Source organism: Pinus tabuliformis, chromosome 5_2 (assembly GCF_031772625.1).
Source record: "Pinus tabuliformis cultivar Carrire ecotype Pingquan chromosome 5_2, CPIR1, whole genome shotgun sequence".
Taxonomy (NCBI): domain Eukaryota; kingdom Viridiplantae; phylum Streptophyta; class Pinopsida; order Pinales; family Pinaceae; genus Pinus; species Pinus tabuliformis.
The window spans coordinates 1,055,570,869-1,055,592,233 of NC_142306.1; the positions used below are offsets into that span (position 1 = coordinate 1,055,570,869).

General features: G+C 41.6%; 1 protein-coding gene across 1 annotated transcript; it reads right to left on the reverse strand.

The window, feature by feature from the left end:
• Positions 1 to 4,325: 4,325 nt before the first annotated feature.
• LOC149162860 (uncharacterized) lies at positions 4,326 to 7,885 on the reverse strand. Its single transcript, XM_089435295.1, has 2 exons — positions 6,487 to 7,885; positions 4,326 to 5,827 (listed from the first exon to the last, which is right to left on the reverse strand). Exons 1-2 carry the CDS (start codon positions 7,883 to 7,885, stop codon positions 4,326 to 4,328), a joined length of 2,901 nt encoding a protein of 966 aa, XP_089291421.1.
• Between the last annotated feature and the right edge of the window lie 13,480 nt (positions 7,886 to 21,365).

Here is a 21,365-nt window from a genome sequence, read left to right on the forward strand (position 1 = left end):
CCTCCTTCAAGCAAATCACCCAATAGTTCTATACTCAAACCAACAACACTTCCTTACAGTCACCAAATTCCCGCCCCCATAGACCTCATTAGAGAGCTCTATATATAGGAGTTTTGGAGAAAGGATGAGTCAGCTTGAGGCTGGCATGAAGCTGACTAGTGTCCTCTCCCACTTCAGTTATTATTTAGTTCTTGAGTCCACTCGGAGGTTCTTGATTCCACTTGGAGATCTAGATCCTCTTACTCATCACAAGGCGAATTCCCTGATCCAAGTGTCATTTTGGAAGCTTCCTGGGCATTTGACACCTTGAGGAATGACTGTGCCACTTGGCCAATCTCGCCCAGCGCAGGTAGCCTTCATTGCTTTTGACATTCAGCGCAGGTACAGAGTGGAGCAGTTGACATTCAGCGCAGATGCTCAGTGGAGCAGTTGACATGACCCAGAATTAGCTTGTTTTTGAGTGTTTTCAGGTGGAGAACTGATATTTAGTGCTGTGGTTTGCTGACCTTGTTCCTCTAGGGGTAGGAACAACATGTTTAGGGACTTTGGATCCCTCAGATTATTGACATTTCATGCTTCATGCTGTAAGGCACAAAAATGTCTATAACAGGTTGGGTGGTACGTGGAAGTCCCGAACCTGGTCAGATTTGCCTATGATTAGGAAAATATAAGTTCTCTTAATTTTTCACTAATTTATATGTGGATTTAATGGGTTTCATATCTCTGATATTTATATGGTTTTATGTTGGTTATAAGCATGGTTGAATGGTTGGTTATGTCATGGTTATTTCATATATTTACTTGTAACTGTTAAATGGATGGATGCAAGACCTAATTGATGATGTAGTAGTTAAATGGAGAAGGAGGTGATCCTTATGGTTATGTCTCATAAGTTGTTTTAGTCATTTATGATATGTCTTGTATCCTAGACCTATAGGTTGCATGGATTCTAAGTGTTTGACAAAATTTGTTAATCCCGGTTGGGGATGCTCATGTGAAGCATAAAAACTATGGTTGAAGCAAGAAACTGATAGCCTGGAAACTTGAATGTAAAAATACACACAGGGATTTAATAATAATAATTTATTAATATATAAAATTATATAATATGATATAAGATGATGAATGTTTATAATGAGGCCCTGCTTTTATACCTCAATAGGTGTCCTTTCGTGAATGGGCATGTCTTTTATACATGCCTTTTCACTTAACTTAATGACTATTTAACCTAATTAATATTTGATTATTTAATATTTATATTTATTTTATTTATTTAATTGTTATGAATTATATTCATAACATATCCCCTGCCTTCAGAAGTTTTGTCCTCAAAGCTTTAATGTTGGGGTTTTCTTCACTTAGTGTATGTCATCTTGATGTATATAATCTAGATAATCTGGCCATTCTCTCTTTTTTCCCGTAGAAAAAGTCGTAATTTCTATTAAGTCAAAAGAAATTACATTCTGTAGATGTTGAGCATATGCATACTGAGGCTGGATGCCCCTCAAAAACTGTCTAAAAGAAACTATGATAATAGTTCCAAAACTGGAAAGGTAAACAAAAAGAAATCATTCTTCTCCCCAACTGTTTATCTCCACGCAGGGAGTGTGCCACCTAGGAGAGGTATATATCCAAAAAAAACAGCAAAAAACATATACTGTGTATGTTTTCCGGTGCTGTATACATACTATTTTATAGCTATCATCATTACTGTGTAGCTGTAGCTTGCTGCCCAAAAATAAAAACTATGATTACCCGCCTTGGGTCGATACAGTTCATATAATAACAGATTACATATAAAAGCAGAGGAAAAACAGTATTTTGTGTATGATGGGACCCCTTTCAGTGTTGAGCTCCCCTTTGTGCCTGTTGATCATCAAAGGGTCTGTGGTAGTGTTGAAAGAAGGTTCCATCCAGTTCTTCCTGGATTAGCCAGTCCTCTTCTTGCCTCTGCGCTGCTTGCTTTGAAAGGTAGTCCGCCCGAGCGTTGCGCTCCCTGTAAATATGATGACAGTCAAATTTTTCAAAAGCATCTGTTAGTCTGAGTACCTCATCTAGTATATGTCTCAAAGAGAAAGCAGTGCATATTGATTTTCTGGTAAGCCAGTTGCAGACAAGTTTTGAATCTCCAAACAATTGTAGTTTTGTGCATCCTTTCTCATGTGCAAAGGAAATGAGGTGTTTTGCAGTGGTGAGCTCGGCATAATTGTTTGTGCCCCATCCCAGATGAATTTGGAGCATGTAATAGAGGTTTTCTCTGAGGTAGAGGAGGGCTCCCCCCCCACATCCTTCCTCTTGGGCTGAGCCATCAAAGTAAGCCCAGGGGATAGATTTATCTATGAGTTCCGGGGTTATAGTCCGAGGAGGGGCTTGTGGAGGATCATCGGGTATGAGTGCAAGATCTGCAAATATGTGGGCAATAATGACAGGCCAGTGAGGAGGTTTTTGGTCGAAAATCGCACGATTCCTTGCTATCCAGATGGACCAGCACATGAGGAGTGGGATGTTCTTATCTTTTCCAGAGTGTTGCTCCTGCCAGTTTTTCCAGGCATTGATGATGGATAGGCCATGCCAATGATGGAGGGAGGGGGAGCGAGAGGTAAGAAGGGACCATTGTTCATTTACTACCGGGCAGGAAAGGAAGAGATGTTCAGTGTCTTCATCATTTCTTCTCCACAAATGGCACCAGAAAGGTCCATAGAAGGATCGTTTTTTCAAGTTTGCCCCAGTAGGAATTTTGTTGTAAACGATAGCCCACATGAGCAGTCGCGTTCTGGGGGCTGCTTTAAGATGCCAAATAGCTCTCCACCATTGTTGTGTATTATCGGGTTGATATGGTTTCATGAGCTGCATGTATCCTTCCTTTGGGGTATATAATCCATTTTTAGCTAGTGCCCATACAATCTCGTCTTCCTCCTCCGATATTCTGATGTGTGCTTGTGTGAGGGCCTCAGTATATGACTCCCATTCTTGTCTCCATTGTTCCGGAATATGGAGATCTAGCGATGTCTTCCAAGCCTGATGAAGAAAACTGGAGTTTTCTTGATCAGCAATTTGAGCAGCATGTGTGACACCCTGATCCATTAGATGTGCTATGAGCTGCCCCGATAGCCTATGCATATTGCCGCATCCAATCCAGGGGTCTATACCAATGCAGACAGAATTCCCTTGATGGATTCTCCATGTAAGTCCCTCCCGAATTAGGGGCAGAGAATTGAGGACTGCTTTCCAGATGATTGAATGTCTTCCACTTCCCCTGTGTTCCCTGCGAATCCAGCTGTGAATGCTTTCCGGTGCAATGTATTTTTCCATAACTACTTTTTTCCAGAGACTATGAGATGTGAGAAGTTGCCATCCCAATTTTGCTGCCAGAGCTTTTGCAAATAAATCTAGTCTCTTTATTCCCCAGCCTCCCCATTTTTTAGGCCTGGCAATGGTGTCCCATTTTACCCAGGCGAAGAGGTTTCCCTGTTTGTTCCCCTTCCATAGGAATCTGCAGCAAATTTTTTGGAGTCTGGTTAAGATCCCTCTAGGTATCCAAGCCAGAGACATCCAGTACACCGTCGTAGCTTCCAGCACTGCTTTTATAAGAGTGAGTCTTCCTGCCCTTGTGAGGTATCTATTGTACCAGACATTAATTCTCTTCTCCACCTTTGTGATTAACCATATTTAGTCAGCTATTCTATATCCTCCATGTTTCACACGGAAACCCAGATACTTCAGCCCTTCCTCCATAGGGTGAATTTGAAAGGGGAAGCGATTTTTTGTATAGATGATTTCTTGCGGAGTACAACCAATAGTTGTTAAGGTGGATTTTTGTACATTTATAACCATACCTGTGGCTTTCTGGAAGAGATCAAAAACAAGTTGTAAAGTTGATGAGTCAGCCATGCTTCCATTTAAAAAGATAAGTACATCATCCACAAACAGAAGATGGGTAAGGGAGCAGTTGTCCATAATTTTAATCCCTTTTATTCGACCTCTCCTGTGTTCAGTAGCAATAAGCCTGCTTAGCCCTTCCATGATGAGTAGGAATATAAGGGGAGATAGGGGGCATCCCTGTCTGAGGCCTCTTTCGGCTGTGAAGAAAGGGGTGGGGGAGCCATTTAGGAGGACACTAAACGGTACATCGGAGACACAACTCATGATTCTTTTAATGAAAGGAATGGGAAACCCAGATGGGTGAGAAGCATTCTGATGTATAGCAAATTTACCCTATCAAACGCTTTTGAGAGGTCAACCTTTAGGATCATTCCTTTCAGATTCTTGCTCTGCATGGAGTGAAGAAGCTCTTGAGCAGTACCTATGGCTTCATGGATCTGACGTCAGTGGAGGAAAGCAAATTGTTCGGAGGATATATTGGCAGAGAGGATGGGCATGAGCATGTTCGCTAGGATTTTTGCCAAAATCTTATAGAGGTAGTTACAGAGCGAGATAGGCCGAAAATCATTAAAGGATTCCGGCTTATCGGATTTGGGGATGAGGGAAATGAAAGTGGCTTTGATGCTCGAGGGGACAAATCCTGTGAGGCTACAGTGATTGATTACTTTGAGAATGTCCTTTCCTAGCAGTTCGAAAAAGGCTAGATAGAACTCAATGGTCCAGCCGTCAGGTCCCGGGCTCTTGTCCTTTTGGAAACCCCTGATGGTAGCTTCAAATTCCTCCAATGTAATTTCTTTTGTAAGCTCCTCTTCATCTTCATCATCCACAAATCTAGGGAAGAGTTCTGCCACTCTCATGATTTCTAATATACTTGCTTCTCCCAGGGCCTTGTATATGTTCCTGAAGTGCGATGAGGCTAGGTAGGCAAGTTCTCCAGGATTGCTAACCGGATGTCCTTGACCATCTTGCAGCTCCCAGATAGTGTTGATCGCCTTCCGACCATTTGCAAAGCGATGGAAAAACTTTGTATTCTCATCCACCTCCTTGAGCCAAATGGCTCTGCTCCTTAGTCTCCAGGAGTCCTCCCTATCTCTGAGAACCTGTGTTCTCCTATTGATGAGGCCTTCATACATAGATTTCTGATCTGGGGATATATAAGTTCCATCTGTGTGGGATTCAATAACCTCGATAGCTTGTTCAGCAAGAGATAATGTTTGATCATCCTGTTTTCTCTTCATTTTTTCCCAATCTCTTGAAATCACTTTGATTTCGAAGAGGTTCTTTACAAAGCCAGTGGCTGGGTCTGCATCCTCAGGAATCGGATGTGTTTTCCAGAAATCAGATATTAGTTTGATGTAAGTGGGATCCCGGAGCCAAGTGGAATTAAATTTGAAAGGGGCTTTTTGGGCCTGTTGTCTTACTCCCATTTCCAAGTATATGGGTCTATGGTCCGAGATCCCTCCACTTCCCACCCACTGCCGAGATCTAGGGTGATGGTTGCAGAGCGCTTCCTTGATGATGAAACGATCCAGCCTTCTAGCTAGGCTTTGTTCCCCTGATCGGTTGTTCTTCCATGTGTATTGGATTTTGGCAGAAGGGAGATCAATCCAATGATGGTCCTCTAGCAACTGCCCAAAGTAGTCAGAGAGGGGGTCTATTTGTGCCAGATGTCCCCATGATTCAGAGAAACCCAAAGAGAAATTTAAGTCTCCACCCAATATGGTGTTCTCAACTTGGAGAAGAGGGGAGCTGAAGAGCTTTTGCCAGAAGTGCTCTCTATTTAGACAGGGTCCATAGACATTGATGATTCTAAGATTTTCCTCCAGATCTTTTGAGTATATGTCTGCCCCCAAGAAACCCCCTCCACCCCAGATATTCTTTAGATATATGGAGTTGTTTTTAAAACCAATAGCAATTCCTCCTGAACGGCCTGATACATCAATGGCTGTAAAAGTCCACCCAGGCAGCCATGAATCAAGTGTGGAGGTTACAAAGTCTGCTCTACATAAGGTTTCTTGTAAAAAGATGATGTCCACCGGGTTCGAAAGTAAGAGGCGCTTCAGGGCCGATTTTTTTTTCGGGCTGGCCAACCCTCTACAGTTGAAGGACAGGATTTTCATGGAGGGGGGTGGGAGAGGGTGTCCTGCGCTCTAAGGGCCCTATGAATAGTATGCTGTCTGCCTTGGAGGACCTCGTCCCCCGCTTGTTTCTGAGCTTTAGACATTGAAGTAGGTCGGCCACGCCCCTGCTTGGGCGAGAGGATATGGGGCTCCACCGACAGCCCAATGGAGTCCATGAATTTCAGCTTAGTGGTCGAGCAGGTGGGGTATCTCAGAGATGAGTTTACCGAAGTGGAGGGCGAAGGAAAAGAGGGGAGGGGGAAAGAGGGAAGCGAGGAGGAGGTGGGGAAGCCAGATGGCTTCGGGATGGGGCAGGACAAATAGTGCGAGCGGGGAGGGGGTTGGGGAGGGCAGACAACCTTAACCAGGTCGAGTGCTGACGGGTAAGAGGGAGGGGGGATCCTGATAGAGGGGGGCATGCCAGAGGCTGATAAACTCATAGATGCAAGTAGAGAAGCAGAGGCAGACAATAAAGAGGACGTACCCGAAGAGAAGATGACTCCTTTTGCGGCTTTTGAATGCGTCAGTGGAGGAGATGCAGGCCGAGTCGAATTCGATGCTTGCTTCTTGCGGCGAGGTGCTGGAGGCGCTTCCATTGTGTCAGAAGTAATGTTGTGATCTGCCCTTGGTGCCACCGCTGCGGGAGGGTCAGGTAGACCTTCTGTAGAGGGCAGGTCCTGGCCTGTAGCTGCCTGCCGGGTCTTCTGGAGGAGGGGGCAGTCCTTGTATAGATGACCCACCTGGTGGCATCTTCTGCATCGATAGGGGATGCCCTCATAATCGAGCTTCTGCTTCCTTGAAGTGGATTTCCATTGTATTGTGATATTTTCTGGCACTCCCCCTCTGGTGTCCATGTGCACTAGGATTCTTGCATAAGCCATCGAGCCCGTCGAGATGTAGGATTTATCAGTTTCCATGAAAGTGCCGAGCGAGTTCCCAATTCTCCTGAAGATATCTTCGGACCAGTACTGAAGGGGCAGGCCCGGTAGTCTGACCCAGACAGGCCCAGTGCCAAGCAGCTCCATCTCCGGGTCGAAGAGGGGCGTCCACCGCTTGAGTAGGACCGACGCTTTTTCAAAGTGCCAAAAAGATGAAAGAACACAGCTCGTGTGGTCCGCCCTTGCGAATCTGAGTGCGAACCATCCTCGCACAAACGTCTGAACAGATGGGATTTCCACTAGATATTGACCCCAGATCTCTGTGGCCCATTGCTTCAATTTCTCTGTCGTGGTATGTCTGCCGCGAATCCGACCTACAAGGACACAGTCCGCCAGATCCATGGCGTCCCCCCACTGTATATCCTCTTCCAGCCTCAGGAAGACGTCCTCAGCTGTGGATTTAAAACAACGTTGTTTCTTAGAGGGGCGGAAGGACATGCGGCCCGGGTTAACAGGAGCCTGTGAGCCCGCAGGGGATGGAACAGGAGGGGGGGGATGTGGGATTGTCCCGGGGGCAGGTATGGCTTCCAGGAGAGGGGGGACGGTGTGGTAGCTGCCAGAGGGGACGGGAAGAACCGAGGGAGGGTTAGGTTCCGAAAGGGGAGGGTTTTCCATAGGATGAGAAGGGATCTCCGCGGGATTTGTAGGGGAAAGGGAATGGGCGGGTAAATTCGGCAGTTGGGGGGCGACGCCGTTCGGGGAGGACTGTAAACAGTCCACTAGGAAACCGAGAGAAGCCGGGGAGGGAACAACAAAGGAATTCCAGGAGGAGGGCTCTCCAGGGAAAAGGGAGCAGAGGAGAGACGGGTCGATAGATGGAGAGAGATGCTCAAAACTGGCAGACATATTTCTACTGTGCAGACCCCCAGATGATGTGAATGTGGAGCACCAGATGGAGCTTTCCACCAGCGGGGAATCCGAATAATCCACCTCTTCTGAGTCCATGTCGATAGCTGCAAGTGCCCACCTCGGAAATCTGGTAACCGCCTGCTAGTGCCCGCCTCAAAACCTGGTAACCGCTTAGGGTCGGCACCGATAGCGGGGGAGACCGTTATGGATATGTAGGTGGAACGACTGTGATCACAGGTCGCTCTCTCCGGAAGAAATGAAAACGACCGCCTCCGTGTGCTGTCGGCCGATCAGGGAGTCAAGGCATCGCTCCGATGTGCGATGGGTGCAGGAAACCAGGTAAAACCTAGGGTAAAAAATGAAACGGGGGAGCGAGGGTGAAAAATATATATGGATCCGCGGGTCGAGAGGGAAAGGTGTAATAACCGGCGCGGAAAAAAGTAAAGTACAAGGGGGAGTACGGGGGTGTGGGGGCTTACAGGACCGCAGAAACGGCCTGTAAACCCCTGTCAGTAGGGTTTCATTTGCCTATGATGCAGAGCCGATCATCTGGCCATTCTCTCTGTTGGAAATAATACTGAGAGGGGGGGGTGAATCAGTATTATCAGAACTATAAAACTTTTTCAATGCTCAGAAACATATACGCTACTTTCGTTAAGTGAACCAGCGTGTACACGCAACTGTGTATAAAGATAACAACGTACAACTAGAAATCTTATAATTCAGTCAGTTTATCTTCAGTTAAGTGCATGAGGACATTATTCACCATATTAAGAGTAAGCAGATGCAGTAGAACAGATCACACAGAAACCATACACATGAACACCAAGATATAAGGTGGAAACCCAATGTGGGTGAAAACCACCTGCTGCAAGTCGTCTCTATCTTTCTTTAATATGAAACTTCAGTTTACAATCTTTTTGTACTGGTGCAACCTTATACCAGTACGCAGGCTACAACCTACAGAAGGCTACAACCTTCTCTCGTTCTCCAAACTTCCTTGGAAGGGAGCTCCAACCCCCTTTGCTCTTGTACTAGCTAAGATACTAGTACGTAGGTGCTGACCTACAATCTTCTTTCTTTCAGGTACCACCTTTCATACATTTTCAGACTGGATATTCCTGAAGCACAACATTACAATCTGTAGACCACAATTCATTCAACTTTCACAACAGATCATTGAAGCATAAAACAACCACTACTAGCATCATCAAACTTTGAATCACTGAACCACTGAACCCTGTTGATCACCAGTTACCAGAACACAGAGCAGTCTACAGAACTCTGCAATAACAGTCAGACCCAACTGCAAACCCAAAAATCAAGCTTCAAAAGATATACGCTACTTCAATGAGCGAAACCCGCGTATACACGCGCTTTTACCTAAGCCAACCTGCGTACAGATCTAAAAATAAATTCTCTCAACTTGCAGCTGTACCAGACATCAGTTAGACCCAGAACATAATATTGCGACAGTATGCAGATCTAGAAATACGCATAATCAATCATATCATAATAGTGCATTTCAAACCATTAGATCCCGATCTATCCTTAGATCTAGTCTTCCATCAACCGATGTGATTTCTCCTTAGCTTAGATCAAGCAACCCAGAACCTGCATATCAAATCTCTTTCTTTTTCAGATATTCAAGCCTTGTCAAAAGATGATTTTGCCTAATGATCTTCTTCTCCTTATATAGCCTTAGGCCTTGCTCAATACCAAGAGCCAAAACCATAGAAATCCAAAACCATCAACTTCAAAACTAGAGATCTACACGTCTGTCGAGGTACTTTGGTCCAAAGACATGGGCACAAGTACCGAGGACTAACTACCATGGACCAAAAGGAAACTTCCCGACATATACGCCCTTTTCTGTTCATGCATCTGCGTGTATACGCGCCTTCGTATATAGCTCTCCTGCATATACGCGACTTAGTATGCATATCACCGGCGTGTATACGCAACTTTGACTTAATTAACCTGCGTATATGAGATTTCTCTTCATTCTGTAGTCTGAACGAAGATCTGACATCAAAGAGAGTTGCCATCAAGGACAACACCTGTATCATAGCGCCACACCTATGCCAAAATGCCAACAATCTCCCCCTTTGGACTTGATGGCAACCTCAAGATCCTTAGAATCATTCTCCCCCTTTGTCATCAAGGGCAAAGGGCAGTGTTGCTTGGCTGTGCTGAATCATGCTCCCCCTGATAGTAGGCCAGATCTGCAAAAGATGTTCTTCAACAAGAACCAAGACTTATACACCATAAGGGACCTTCCTATCACCAAAAGACTCAATACATACATCCATACTCCCTACCAAGAGGGGACACATCAGAAACAACCAATTATATTACATCATTCATCCCAGGCATAGTGGGGAAACCAACATAGGCCGTTACATGACCTTGACACCATAAAAGAAAAATCACAAAAGAGAGACATGACATAGAGACAACAGATCTAGACCAAGACTTATGAAAGTCACCAGCAGCATCTGATAAACATCTTTCAGATCAGCAACCAGGATTTCTTTCTGAGAAACCAATAACCAAACATCTAAATGCCAACAATGCTTTATGAGACTTCTAAGCTGCTCCCCCTGAACCTGTGCCTGCTGCACCCCCTGAAACTGTGTCTGAAGAATTCTGACATACCCATCTCAGACCTTTTAAACCAGAGTTTTCCCTTGCTGTTCAGAACTCCATATACGCGATTTCTCCTGCATAGACCAGCGTATGTACGCGGATATACTCTCTGCAACATGCGTACAACATACACGCGACTTACCCCTCATAAATCAGCGTATATACGCGGATATCCCTTACGTAACTTGCGTATACCAACTTTTCTGTAGAACAGACAAGCTTTAACAGCAGGATGAAGCATCAACTACTCCCAGCTTTTGTCTGAGATATTCAAAAGTTTCCCTGGGCAGTGGTTTTGTGAGAATATCAGCAACTTGTTCCTTAGAAGGAACATACTCCAACTTGACCTTCTACTCAAGCACTTGCTCCCGAAGAAAATGATACTTGATTGGTATGTGCTTGGTCTTTGAGTGCATGACTGGATTCTTTGAAATGCTGATTGCACTTGTATTATCACATAAGATAGAGACTGGTGGAGTGCAAGTGATTTGAAAGTCCTGCAAGGTTGGCATCATCCAAAGAAGTTGTGTACAACAAGATGCCGCAGCCACATATTTTTCTTCAGCTGTAGATAAGGCAATCGAACTCTGTTTCTTGTTGAACCAAGATACTAGTCTGGAACCCATGAAGAAAGCACCACCACTTGTGCTTTTCCTATCATCCACACTTCCAGCCCAATCTGCATCTGTGTAAGCATGAAGAGTGAGATCTGTATTTCTAGGATACCATAAGCCATAGTTTTGTGTCCCTTGAAGATACTTGAAGATTCTTTTGACTGCCTGAAGATGAGTTTCCTTTGGGTTGGCTTGAAATCTTCCAACAATTCCTACTGCATGTGTAATATCTGGTCGGGTACCTGTCAAATAAAGCAAGCTCCCAATCATGGATCTATAAGTGGGTTGATGAACTGCTGCTGATTCATCATTTGCACTGAGGCTGCATCCTGTAACCATGGGTGTACATACAGGCTTTGACTCTTCCATGCCATACTTCTTCAAGATCTGCTTGAGGTATTTGGTTTGAGACAAGAAGGTACCTCCTTCATTTTGTTGGATTTGCAATCCAAGAAAATATGTCAATTCTCCAAGTAGTGACATGTCGAATTCTTTCTGCATAACCAAGGCAAAGTTTTGACTCATAGTCTCTTCATTGTTGCCAAAGATAATATCATCTACATAAACAACAAGAATTAGTAATTTGTTATTTTCAACTTTTATATAGATATTGCTATCTGCTGATCCTTTTGAAAAGCCTTGTTGGTGAAAATATTTGTCCAACCGATAGTACCAAGCCCTTGGAGCTTGTTTGAGTCCATAGAGAGCCTTTTTCAATCTGCATACAAGGTTTGGATCATTCCCAAGAATGAAACCATCTGGCTGTTCAATATATACTTCTTCTTCTAAGTCTCCATTCAGAAAGGCTGATTTCACGTCCATTTGAAATACCTTGAAGTTTTGAAAGCTTGAGAGAGCAAGGAACATTCGGATGGCCTCAAGTCTTGCCACAGGAGCAAAGGTCTCTTCAAAATCTATTCCTTCTTGCTGCACATACCCTTTACAAACAAGTCTGGCCTTGTTTCTAATTACTTCTCCATTTTCATTTAATTTATTCTTGAAGACCCATTTTGTTCCTATTACATTCTTATCTTTTGGTCTAGGAACTAATTCCCAAGTGTTGTTCTTTTCGATCTGCTCAAGTTCTTCATCCATTGCTTTGACCCAACATTCATCTTTGCATGCCTCTTTAACATTTTGTGGTTCAGTGGAGGAGAGTAATGCCAAATAGCTTGAAGCTTCTGCAAGTGTCCTTCTTGTTTGTACTCCTGCTTCTTTCTGCCCCACAATCTGAGATTCTGGATGATTCTTTTGAACATATCTGGATGGAGTCTTCTCTTCTATTCTTGTCTGCTCCTCTGGTTCTTCTTGAGGTTCTTCTTCTTCTTGAGGTTCTTCTTCTTCATCATTCCGCCTTTGGGGGTAACCTTCATCTTCTTCAATGTCTTCATGATGAACTTGCCTAGGAATATATCCCTTCTCATCAACCACTACATCAATGCTGTCAACAATTCTGCCAAGTCTTTTATTGTAGCACTTGTATGCTTTGCTATGTGGAGAATAACCAAGAAGAATGCCCTCATCTGCTCTTGGTTCAAGTTTTCCAAGTTGCTCATCAGTATTCTTGATATAACATTTGCTCCCAAAGATTTTGAAGTGCTTCACCGAAGGAGTCTTACCACTCTAGAGCTCATGAGGTGTTTGAGTGTTGTTTACTCGGACATTTGTTTTGTTAAGAATAATAACAGAAGCATGTGCAGCTTCACCCCAGAAGGTTGCGGGAGTACCTGATTCATCGAGCATAGCACAAGCCATTTGTTGGATAGTTCTGTTCATTCTTTCCACAACCCCATTTTCCTGAGGAGTTCTAGCTGTAGAGAATTCTCTTCTTATCCCATGTTCGTCACAGAAATCGAAAAATTCATTTGAGGTGAACTCCCCACCTCTGTCAGATCTGAGGCACTTAATTTTGTGTCCTGATTCATTTTCAACCAAGGCTTTGAAGGAATTGAATTTTTCGAATGCTTCATCTTTGTGCTTCATGAGCCCTAACCAAACAAATCTGGAGAAATCATCAATGAATAATATCAGATATTCTTCTCCTCGAGGTGTCCTTTTCCTAAATGGACCACGTACATCTGTATGGACTAGCTCGAGAGGCATGCTAGCTGATCCTTCCTTCTCTGGATAGTTAGTTCTGGTTTGCTTTCCAAACTGACAAGATTTGCATATGGTATTGTCTGGAATTTTGATATCTAGAAGACCACGAACTGCCTGATATTTGCATGCTTTCCTTATTTGTGAAAAGCTTAGATGCCCCAACCTCCGATGCCATAGCCAATGTTCATCATCCTTGCTTAAGTAGCATTGTTGTCCTTCCTCAAAGATATATAGATTATTTGGAGTCCTTCTTCCTTTGATCACTGTTTTACCTGTATCAAGATCGCGAACACAACATCCATTTGATCTAAATATTACCTCGGTTCCTTGATCGCACATCTGACTGACACTTAGAAGATTATGCTTCAATCCATCAACATATAACACATTTCCTGCTTTGACCTTCTCTTTCAATGGAGCAACACCTTTTCCTTTTATGGCTGCAGAGATATCGTTCCCAAAAGAAACTTTCTTCCCTTTTTCTAATGCGGTATATGACTCAAGCTTTTCTTTGTCCCCTGTCATATGCTTCGAACATCCGCTGTCAATGTACCATAGACTTTCTTGACCTTCTGCATAAAAGGCTATCCCACATCTTTCTGGTTGTGATTCTTTTATTCTCCATGTTCTAACATTTGAGGTTTGTTCCTTCTGAGTTGTCTTCCGGAATCTGCTCCTGCATTCAGAGTCTTCATGACCAAAGTTATTACAAATAGAGCATTCAACTTCATTTTCAAGAACCGAAAAATTGTTATAAGTCCTTTTCATGGTTCCAGTCATTCTACCTTGCTTTTGAGCTTCTCTATTCATGATTGTTTTGTAGGCAACACATTGAGTTGCTTTGTGACCGAAGTTATGGCAAGAAAAGCATTGGCCATTAAAGAAACTTCTGCGATAGTCAGATCTATCATCCAATCGATTGTAGCTTCTATTCATTCTTGGAGAAAATTGGGAAGATTTTACCTGTGGCTGATTGTAGCTTCTGTTTGTCCTTAAGGCTGTTTGTCCCTGAATTTCTTGATGGTCTTTATTTGTTCTTGAGATAAATTGTCCCTGATTCACCTGATGACTTTTATTTGGCCTTTGCTCGCTTCTCCTTGCTGCATCAAGATAACTTTTAGAGGTAGAGGCTTGAGATGTTTCTCCATTATATCCAAGACCTGTCTTGATCAGAGGAGATCGCTGCACATTGATAATCTCATCCAAGGTTTCAGATCCTTTAACAAACTTAAGATTAATTGCTTTGGTTTTCTCAATCTCCTTTCTAAGACAAACAATCTCACATTCCAATTTTTCAAGATGTTTTTCCTTTTCAGCTAGTTGACATTGTAGAGAATCAATAATAGCACTCTTCTCTTCTAAACAAACTTTGAGATCTTTCATTTCTTCATAAAAGCCTTCTACATCTATAGCATCCATATAGTCATCATCTTCAAAAGCCATTAAAAGTTTATATCTATTACCTTGGTCATCTTCATCGCTATTTGAAAGACCATCACTATCCTCATGAGTGTAATAGCTTTTCTTCTTTTCATTCTGTTTCTTGTTCCATCTAACAGGTTCTTTTCCCTTGTCATTCTTATCTTTGTGAGGACATTTGGCAGCATAATGACCTACTCTTCCACAAGCAAAACATTTAAAAGGTAACTTACCTCTGAACCTTCCATAACCCCTTTGAAGATTTCTGACAAAATTTGATTCTTCTTCTTCATCTTCTGGCACATGATTTGCTTCATAATAATCTTCTTTGCCTGAAGCTTTGAAGGCAGATTCTCTTCTGTCTGATGGACCTCCCTTTCTCATTTCATAAGCGGTTAGAATTCCATGAAGCTGAGACATAGTGAGAATTCGGAGATTTTCCTTTTCTTCTATTGCAGATACTTTAGATTCAAACTTGGGAGACAATGATCTTAGAACCTTTTCAACAACTATAGCCTCTTTTATTTCTTCACCCAAATTTTTCATACAATTAACAATCTCATCTACCCGAAGAAAATAATTAGCCACACTTTCATCATTATACATCTTGAGAGTCTCATACTGAATCCTGAGAGTTTGAAGTTTAGCACGCTTTACCTGTTCATCTCCTTCATAGCTTGTGACCATTTTGTCCCATATCTCTTTTGCGGATTTAAAGTGCATTACCTTCATGAATTCCATTTGGGATATACTTCCTAATAGAGTACTGACTGCTTTTGCATTTGTTTCATACTTCTTTTTCTCAGCTGGATCTGTAGGAGTAGCTGAAGGAAAAGCATAGCCTGTTTCTACAATGTCCCAAACTTCTGTACCAAGAGATTGAAGATATGCAGTAACTCTTACCTTCCAATAATTGAAGTTTGTCCCATCGAAAACGGGTGGCCTGATTGATGCTTCTCTCTCGTAGTTGCTCATGATGAACGATCTACCTTCAAGCGATCAAGCTTCTCTGAAGGACCTGCTCTGATACCAATTGTTGGAAATAATACTGAGAGGGGGGGGGGGGGGTGAATCAGTATTATCAGAACTATAAAACTTTTTCAATGCTCAGAAACATATACGCTACTTTCGTTAAGTGAACCAGCGTGTACACGCAACTGTGTATAAAGAAAACAACGTATAACTAGAAATCTTATAATTCAGTCAGTTTATCTTCAGTTAAGTGCATGAGGACATTATTCACCATATTAAGAGTAAGCAGATGCAGTAGAACAGATCACACAGAAACCATACACATGAACACCAAGATATAAGGTGGAAACCCAATGTGGGTGAAAACCACCTGCTGCAAGTCGTCTCTATCTTTCTTTAATATGAAACTTCAGTTTACAATCTTTTTGTACTGGTGCAGCCTTATACCAGTACGCAGGCTACAACCTGCAGAAGGCTACAACCTTCTCTCGTTCTCCAAACTTCCTTGGAAGGGAGCTCCAACCCCCTTTGCTCTTGTACTAGCTAAGATACTAGTACGTAGGTGCTGACCTACAATCTTCTTTCTTTCAGGTACCACCTTTCATACATTTTCAGACTGGATATTCTTGAAGCACAACATTACAATCTGTAGACCACAATTCATTCAACTTTCACAACAAATCATTGAAGCATAAAACAACCACTACTAGCATCATCAAACTTTGAATCACTGAACCACTGAACCCTGTTGATCACCAGTTACCAGAACACAGAGCAGTCTACAGAACTCTGCAATAACAGTCAGACCCAACTGCAAACCCAAAAATCAAGCTTCAAAAGATATACGCTACTTCAATGAGCGAAACCCGCATATACACGCGCTTTTACCTAAGCCAACCTGCGTACAGATCTAAAAATAAATTCTCTCAACTTGCAGCTGTACCAGACATCAGTTAGACCCAGAACATAATATTGCGACAGTATGCAGATCTAGAAATACGCATAATCAACCATATCATAATAGTTCATTTCAAACCATTAGATCCCGATCTATCCTTAGATCTAGTCTTCCATCAACCGATGTGATTTCTCCTTAGCTTAGATCAAGCAACCCAGAACCTGCATATCAGATCTCTTTCTTTTTCAGATATTCAAGCCTTGTCAAAAGATGATTTTGCCTAATGATCTTCTTCTCCTTATATAGCCTTAGGCCTTGCTCAATACCAAGAGCCAAAACCATAGAAATCCAAAACCATCAACTTCAAAACTAGAGATCTACACGTCTGTCGAGGTACTTTGGTCCAAAGACATGGGCACAAGTATCGAGGACTAACTACCATGGACCAAAAGGAAACTTCCCGACATATACGCCCTTTTCTGTTCATGCATCTGCGTGTATACGCGCCTTCGTATATAGCTCTCCTGCGTATACGTGACTTAGTATGCATATCACCGGCGTGTATACGCAACTTTGACTTAATTAACCTGCGTATATGAGATTTCTCTTCATTCTGTAGTCTGAACGAAGATCTGACATCAAAGAGAGTTGCCATCAAGGACAACACCTGTATCATAGCGCCACACCTGTGCCAAAATGCCAACACTCTCGTCTTATGGCTCATCTGTAATATTCCCTTGAGTTATTTTATTTTTATTTTTAATACTAATATTTTTTTTAACTCATTTTTTTTAATATAATTTTTTTTTTATATAATAATTTCTTTTAAATTTATTATAAATGTTTTTAAATTTTATTAGAAGTTGTTGTTGTTGTTGTTGTTGTTTTTTTTAAATAATAATTCTATTTTTTGTGTTTATTATTATATGTGTGTGTGTGTCTGTGTGTGTGTGTGTGTGCATGTATGTATTAATTAATTAACTTATTTAACTGGGCAGTCACACCGTTTTGAGTGTGGCCCTGCCTGTTGACTTGCGGCAACACAAAAGTGACTAACAGCTGGCATTTTTTTCCATGGAAACAACGTTTATGCTCGGAACAGGCTGCACAGTGTCAAGGTTCATGGCTTGCCGGAAGAGTACTTGATGCAGATGTTCATGGTTTGCCAGAAGACAGGATGCCGACAGAGGAGTACCCAAAAGACGGTTCGCCGACAGAAAAAGGAACCGGGACGGATAGCAACGGAAAGGCTTTGTCTACCAGAATAATCTGGTGGTGTGGATTGGCCTAAGTGATGAACAAGATGTCGGAAAGGGTATGCCGAGTTGGGTTTGCAGACTGTCAATAAAAATCAATTCCCACAATTTGTTTGATACAACATTTATAATATAAACATTCTTGCGGCTTCTATCAGGCATAGATTCATGGCAATAGTTGAATAGGCCTGCAGTATACATGACAACTGCCTTGGAATTCGAATGTAACACAAGATTTTAGGGTGTGGCAGTCGAGGGAATATTGCAGGAGACGAGAACGTTGTTAGGTGGAGTCACCCAACACTTTTTCAATTGATTAGAAGACCGAAGAATATTGGAATGAAGTTCCACCATGAATTCTCCATTTTTTTCTATTTCTCCTATAGAGAGGGCCATCATTTTCTTGTTGAGAGAATTGAACGTCGTTTGCAACTTCCTCACAATTCCCTCAAGTCTTACCTACTCTTCCTTTGAAATCAATGTTCTGCTAGCCAATTTAGTTTGTAAAAATTCATTTTCTTCCTCAAGGATCTTTTTTCCTGCAACAATGGATGAAAGTTGATCTTCTTAACTATCTAATTGCCTCTTTTTCTCCTTTTCCATGGCTGAAAGTTGTCTCTGTATATCAGAGAGTCGACCATCTCTTTCCTCTGCAAAAAACAGACTCTTTAAATTAACTATTTCTACTTCACTCATGGAAGTAGAGGCTTCCATTTCTTCGAGAGAGGACATTGTTGAGAGTAATTCTTCTTCAACTGATTTCTTTCTAGACAACTGTAACATCAAATATTCATGTTTTTTTTGTAGATCTACAATATTTGTTGAACTGTTCTTTTTTGATGGGATTATTACATTTGTTATACCAAGTTTTTCTGCAGACTTCAAGGGGATTGCAATTTTTGCTATATCAGCTTCTTCTTTATATTGTGAGGTGTTCCCATACTTGGTATACAAGCTTCTTCAGAATGCAATGTGATCAATCCAATATGATTTGCAGGAGGACCTGCAACTGCAAGCTGGTCAAATTGCTGATCAGACTTACTGATATTTTCCATGGCTAATTTCTGCTTGGGCTTTTCATTTTGTTCTTTTGATACTTTACGATGATGTTCACAAAAGCAGTAAGGCAATAGGCAAGGTCGGCGACAACGCCATTACACTACTGAGTGGCTACAATGTAGGTCATCTGGTATAACACATTCTATTTTTTTTCTACCCATATCGAGTATAGGAGAATTCAATACTTTTTGTTTTTAAAACTGAGATCATTGAATGGGTCGAGGTTGCAGAGAAAATTATTCTTGTCAATTTCCAATAGCATGTACCCTAGTTGCAAGGAATGTTGAGTGCTCTTCAATGTTCCTACAAGAACAACATTGTTATCAAACTTCGTATCTTCTCCTATTTTCTTTACTACTCCACCATCCTTTGTAGAAAACTCTATAACTAGCCCCGAAGTTTCTATTTTTCCTTCATAAGCCTCACTATAGCTCCCCAATAAAATGTCAACAATGATCAATTCACTCATAGATTCTGAGTCTTGTAAAGGTTTTGATGTTCCCCTAGAAATATCCCTTTCGGTGATCTCATCTACAGATGTTGAAACTCCTAGTATCCTTAAGGAGGGAGTGCCCACATCATTAACCATACTTCCTAATGAATTCTTTGGAAACAATATCTTTTCACATTTTGTGGGATTGCTAAATGAACCACAAGGATGGGCAGCAGAATCAGGGTTTGGCAATGAAGAATGCAGAACTGCTCCTATAGCTAGCTCAGAGTTAGCCCCTCCATCAACAACTTTAACTCTCTTCTGTAGGGCTGCCACTAAAGGAGCTGTTGTGGTAGATAATGAAGTCTGACTCAAAACTAACTCCTCTGCCTACCTGTGAGAACCAGTAAGTTTATATTCCTCTGCAACCACCTCTCCTTTATCAGGATTAGCCATTTTCACTTTTCTTTTATTGTCAAAATCATAATCAGTAATCTTCACATCTTCAAAAACCTGCTTTTTCTCAAGAGTCACAGATTGTAGTTCTCCATTGACGACCTATTCTTCATTGTTATGATATTTTACATCTCCTTGTTTCTTAAGATAGTCCTCATCTTGATCTTGTTTTGTTTCTTCACTGTTGTTATCATCTTCCTTATTATCGATTTCCCTTCAACATGCTTTAATTTTTGCATATGATTTTTCTAAACGCTGAAATGCTTCTTGAATTTCACCAAACTACTCAGCGCATTTAGGACATGAACGTAATGGCACATTGTGCTGCGAACAACGTTCAAAGACCCGCATGATTATATCGTGTGCCATGGCTTTCATACCACTGAAGCATAAAAACTATGGTTGAAGCAAGAAACTGATAGCTTGGAAACTTGAATGTAAAAGTACACATAGGTATTTAATAATAATAATTTATTAATATATAAAATTGTATAAGATGATATAAGATGATGAATGTTTATAATGAGGCCCTGCTTTTATACCTCAATAGGTGTCCTTTCTTGAATGGGCATGTCTTTTAGACATGCCTTTTCACTTAACTTAATGACTATTTAACCTAATTAATATTTGATTATTTAATATTTATATTTATTTTATTTATTTAATTGTTATGAATTATATTCATAACATCAGGCCTAGTCCTGAGGATGATTTTTAATTAATCAACATTATTATTATGTTTTCAATGAATTATGGAAGTTACAACAAGTTATGGGTAGAGGCCAAGATTCTGGGCTAGAAAAGTGGCTTAAATCCCGTGGTCGCTAGTACAAAACTGGCAATTCTGGCCCACAGTGGTTGGAAGGCAAGTGAATATGGCCTAAGAGCTGCAGAATAGCAGTGGGACCCAAGGACATGTTGTTTGAGGGCCTGACTTGTCTCCTGAGGGTTATGTTGATGACGTTGGATGATTGTATGTGATGTTTCATCCATTCCACTTCCTTAAGGTGACATAGGAGGTCAAATCTGATTGTAGTAGCATCTCTCCTCATTTGTTACCCTGACTGACATGGTTACTTTGGGTAGACCTAGGAGGAGTGTTGCAGATCGGTATCAGAGCATGGTTACGCTCTCTTTGGGTCATATATGGTGCTATAGATATGGGTGAATGTGTTGGTCATGCATGCATGTTAGTTTTGTGTGTGGCTCTTACACTTGTGTTCCATGTTCTTGTTGCACTAAATCATATTGATCATGGTAGTAGTAAGGTTGTCATGAGGAACTTGATGTCAATTTTATGGAATGCAACATCATGATTATATAACTGGTTATGCAATTATATGTAGCTTGATCACATCCTTGTACGTTGGGTTTCATTCTTGGTTATTTGATGGCATGCATCAATCTTGCAGGTTGATTACAAGAATTGATTGCTTTTGCTCGACTACATGCAGTTATGTGTATGTATAGTTGATTAGGCATTTCCTATGCAGGTGGATAGTTGCATGGGGCAATGTGTATACAGAAGTAATGGTTGTTGATATGGCCTTGCATTGATGACTAGACCCTAGTTAGTATGATTGTTATGCGTTGATGCACTTATTGATATATGTATATATGTTATTATGGTTATGTTGTACATGCATCATGTTGATTTGATGATCTTACAGACAAGGTATCCTCCCTGAGCATGCTAAGCTACGTTGATTTATGGTGATTT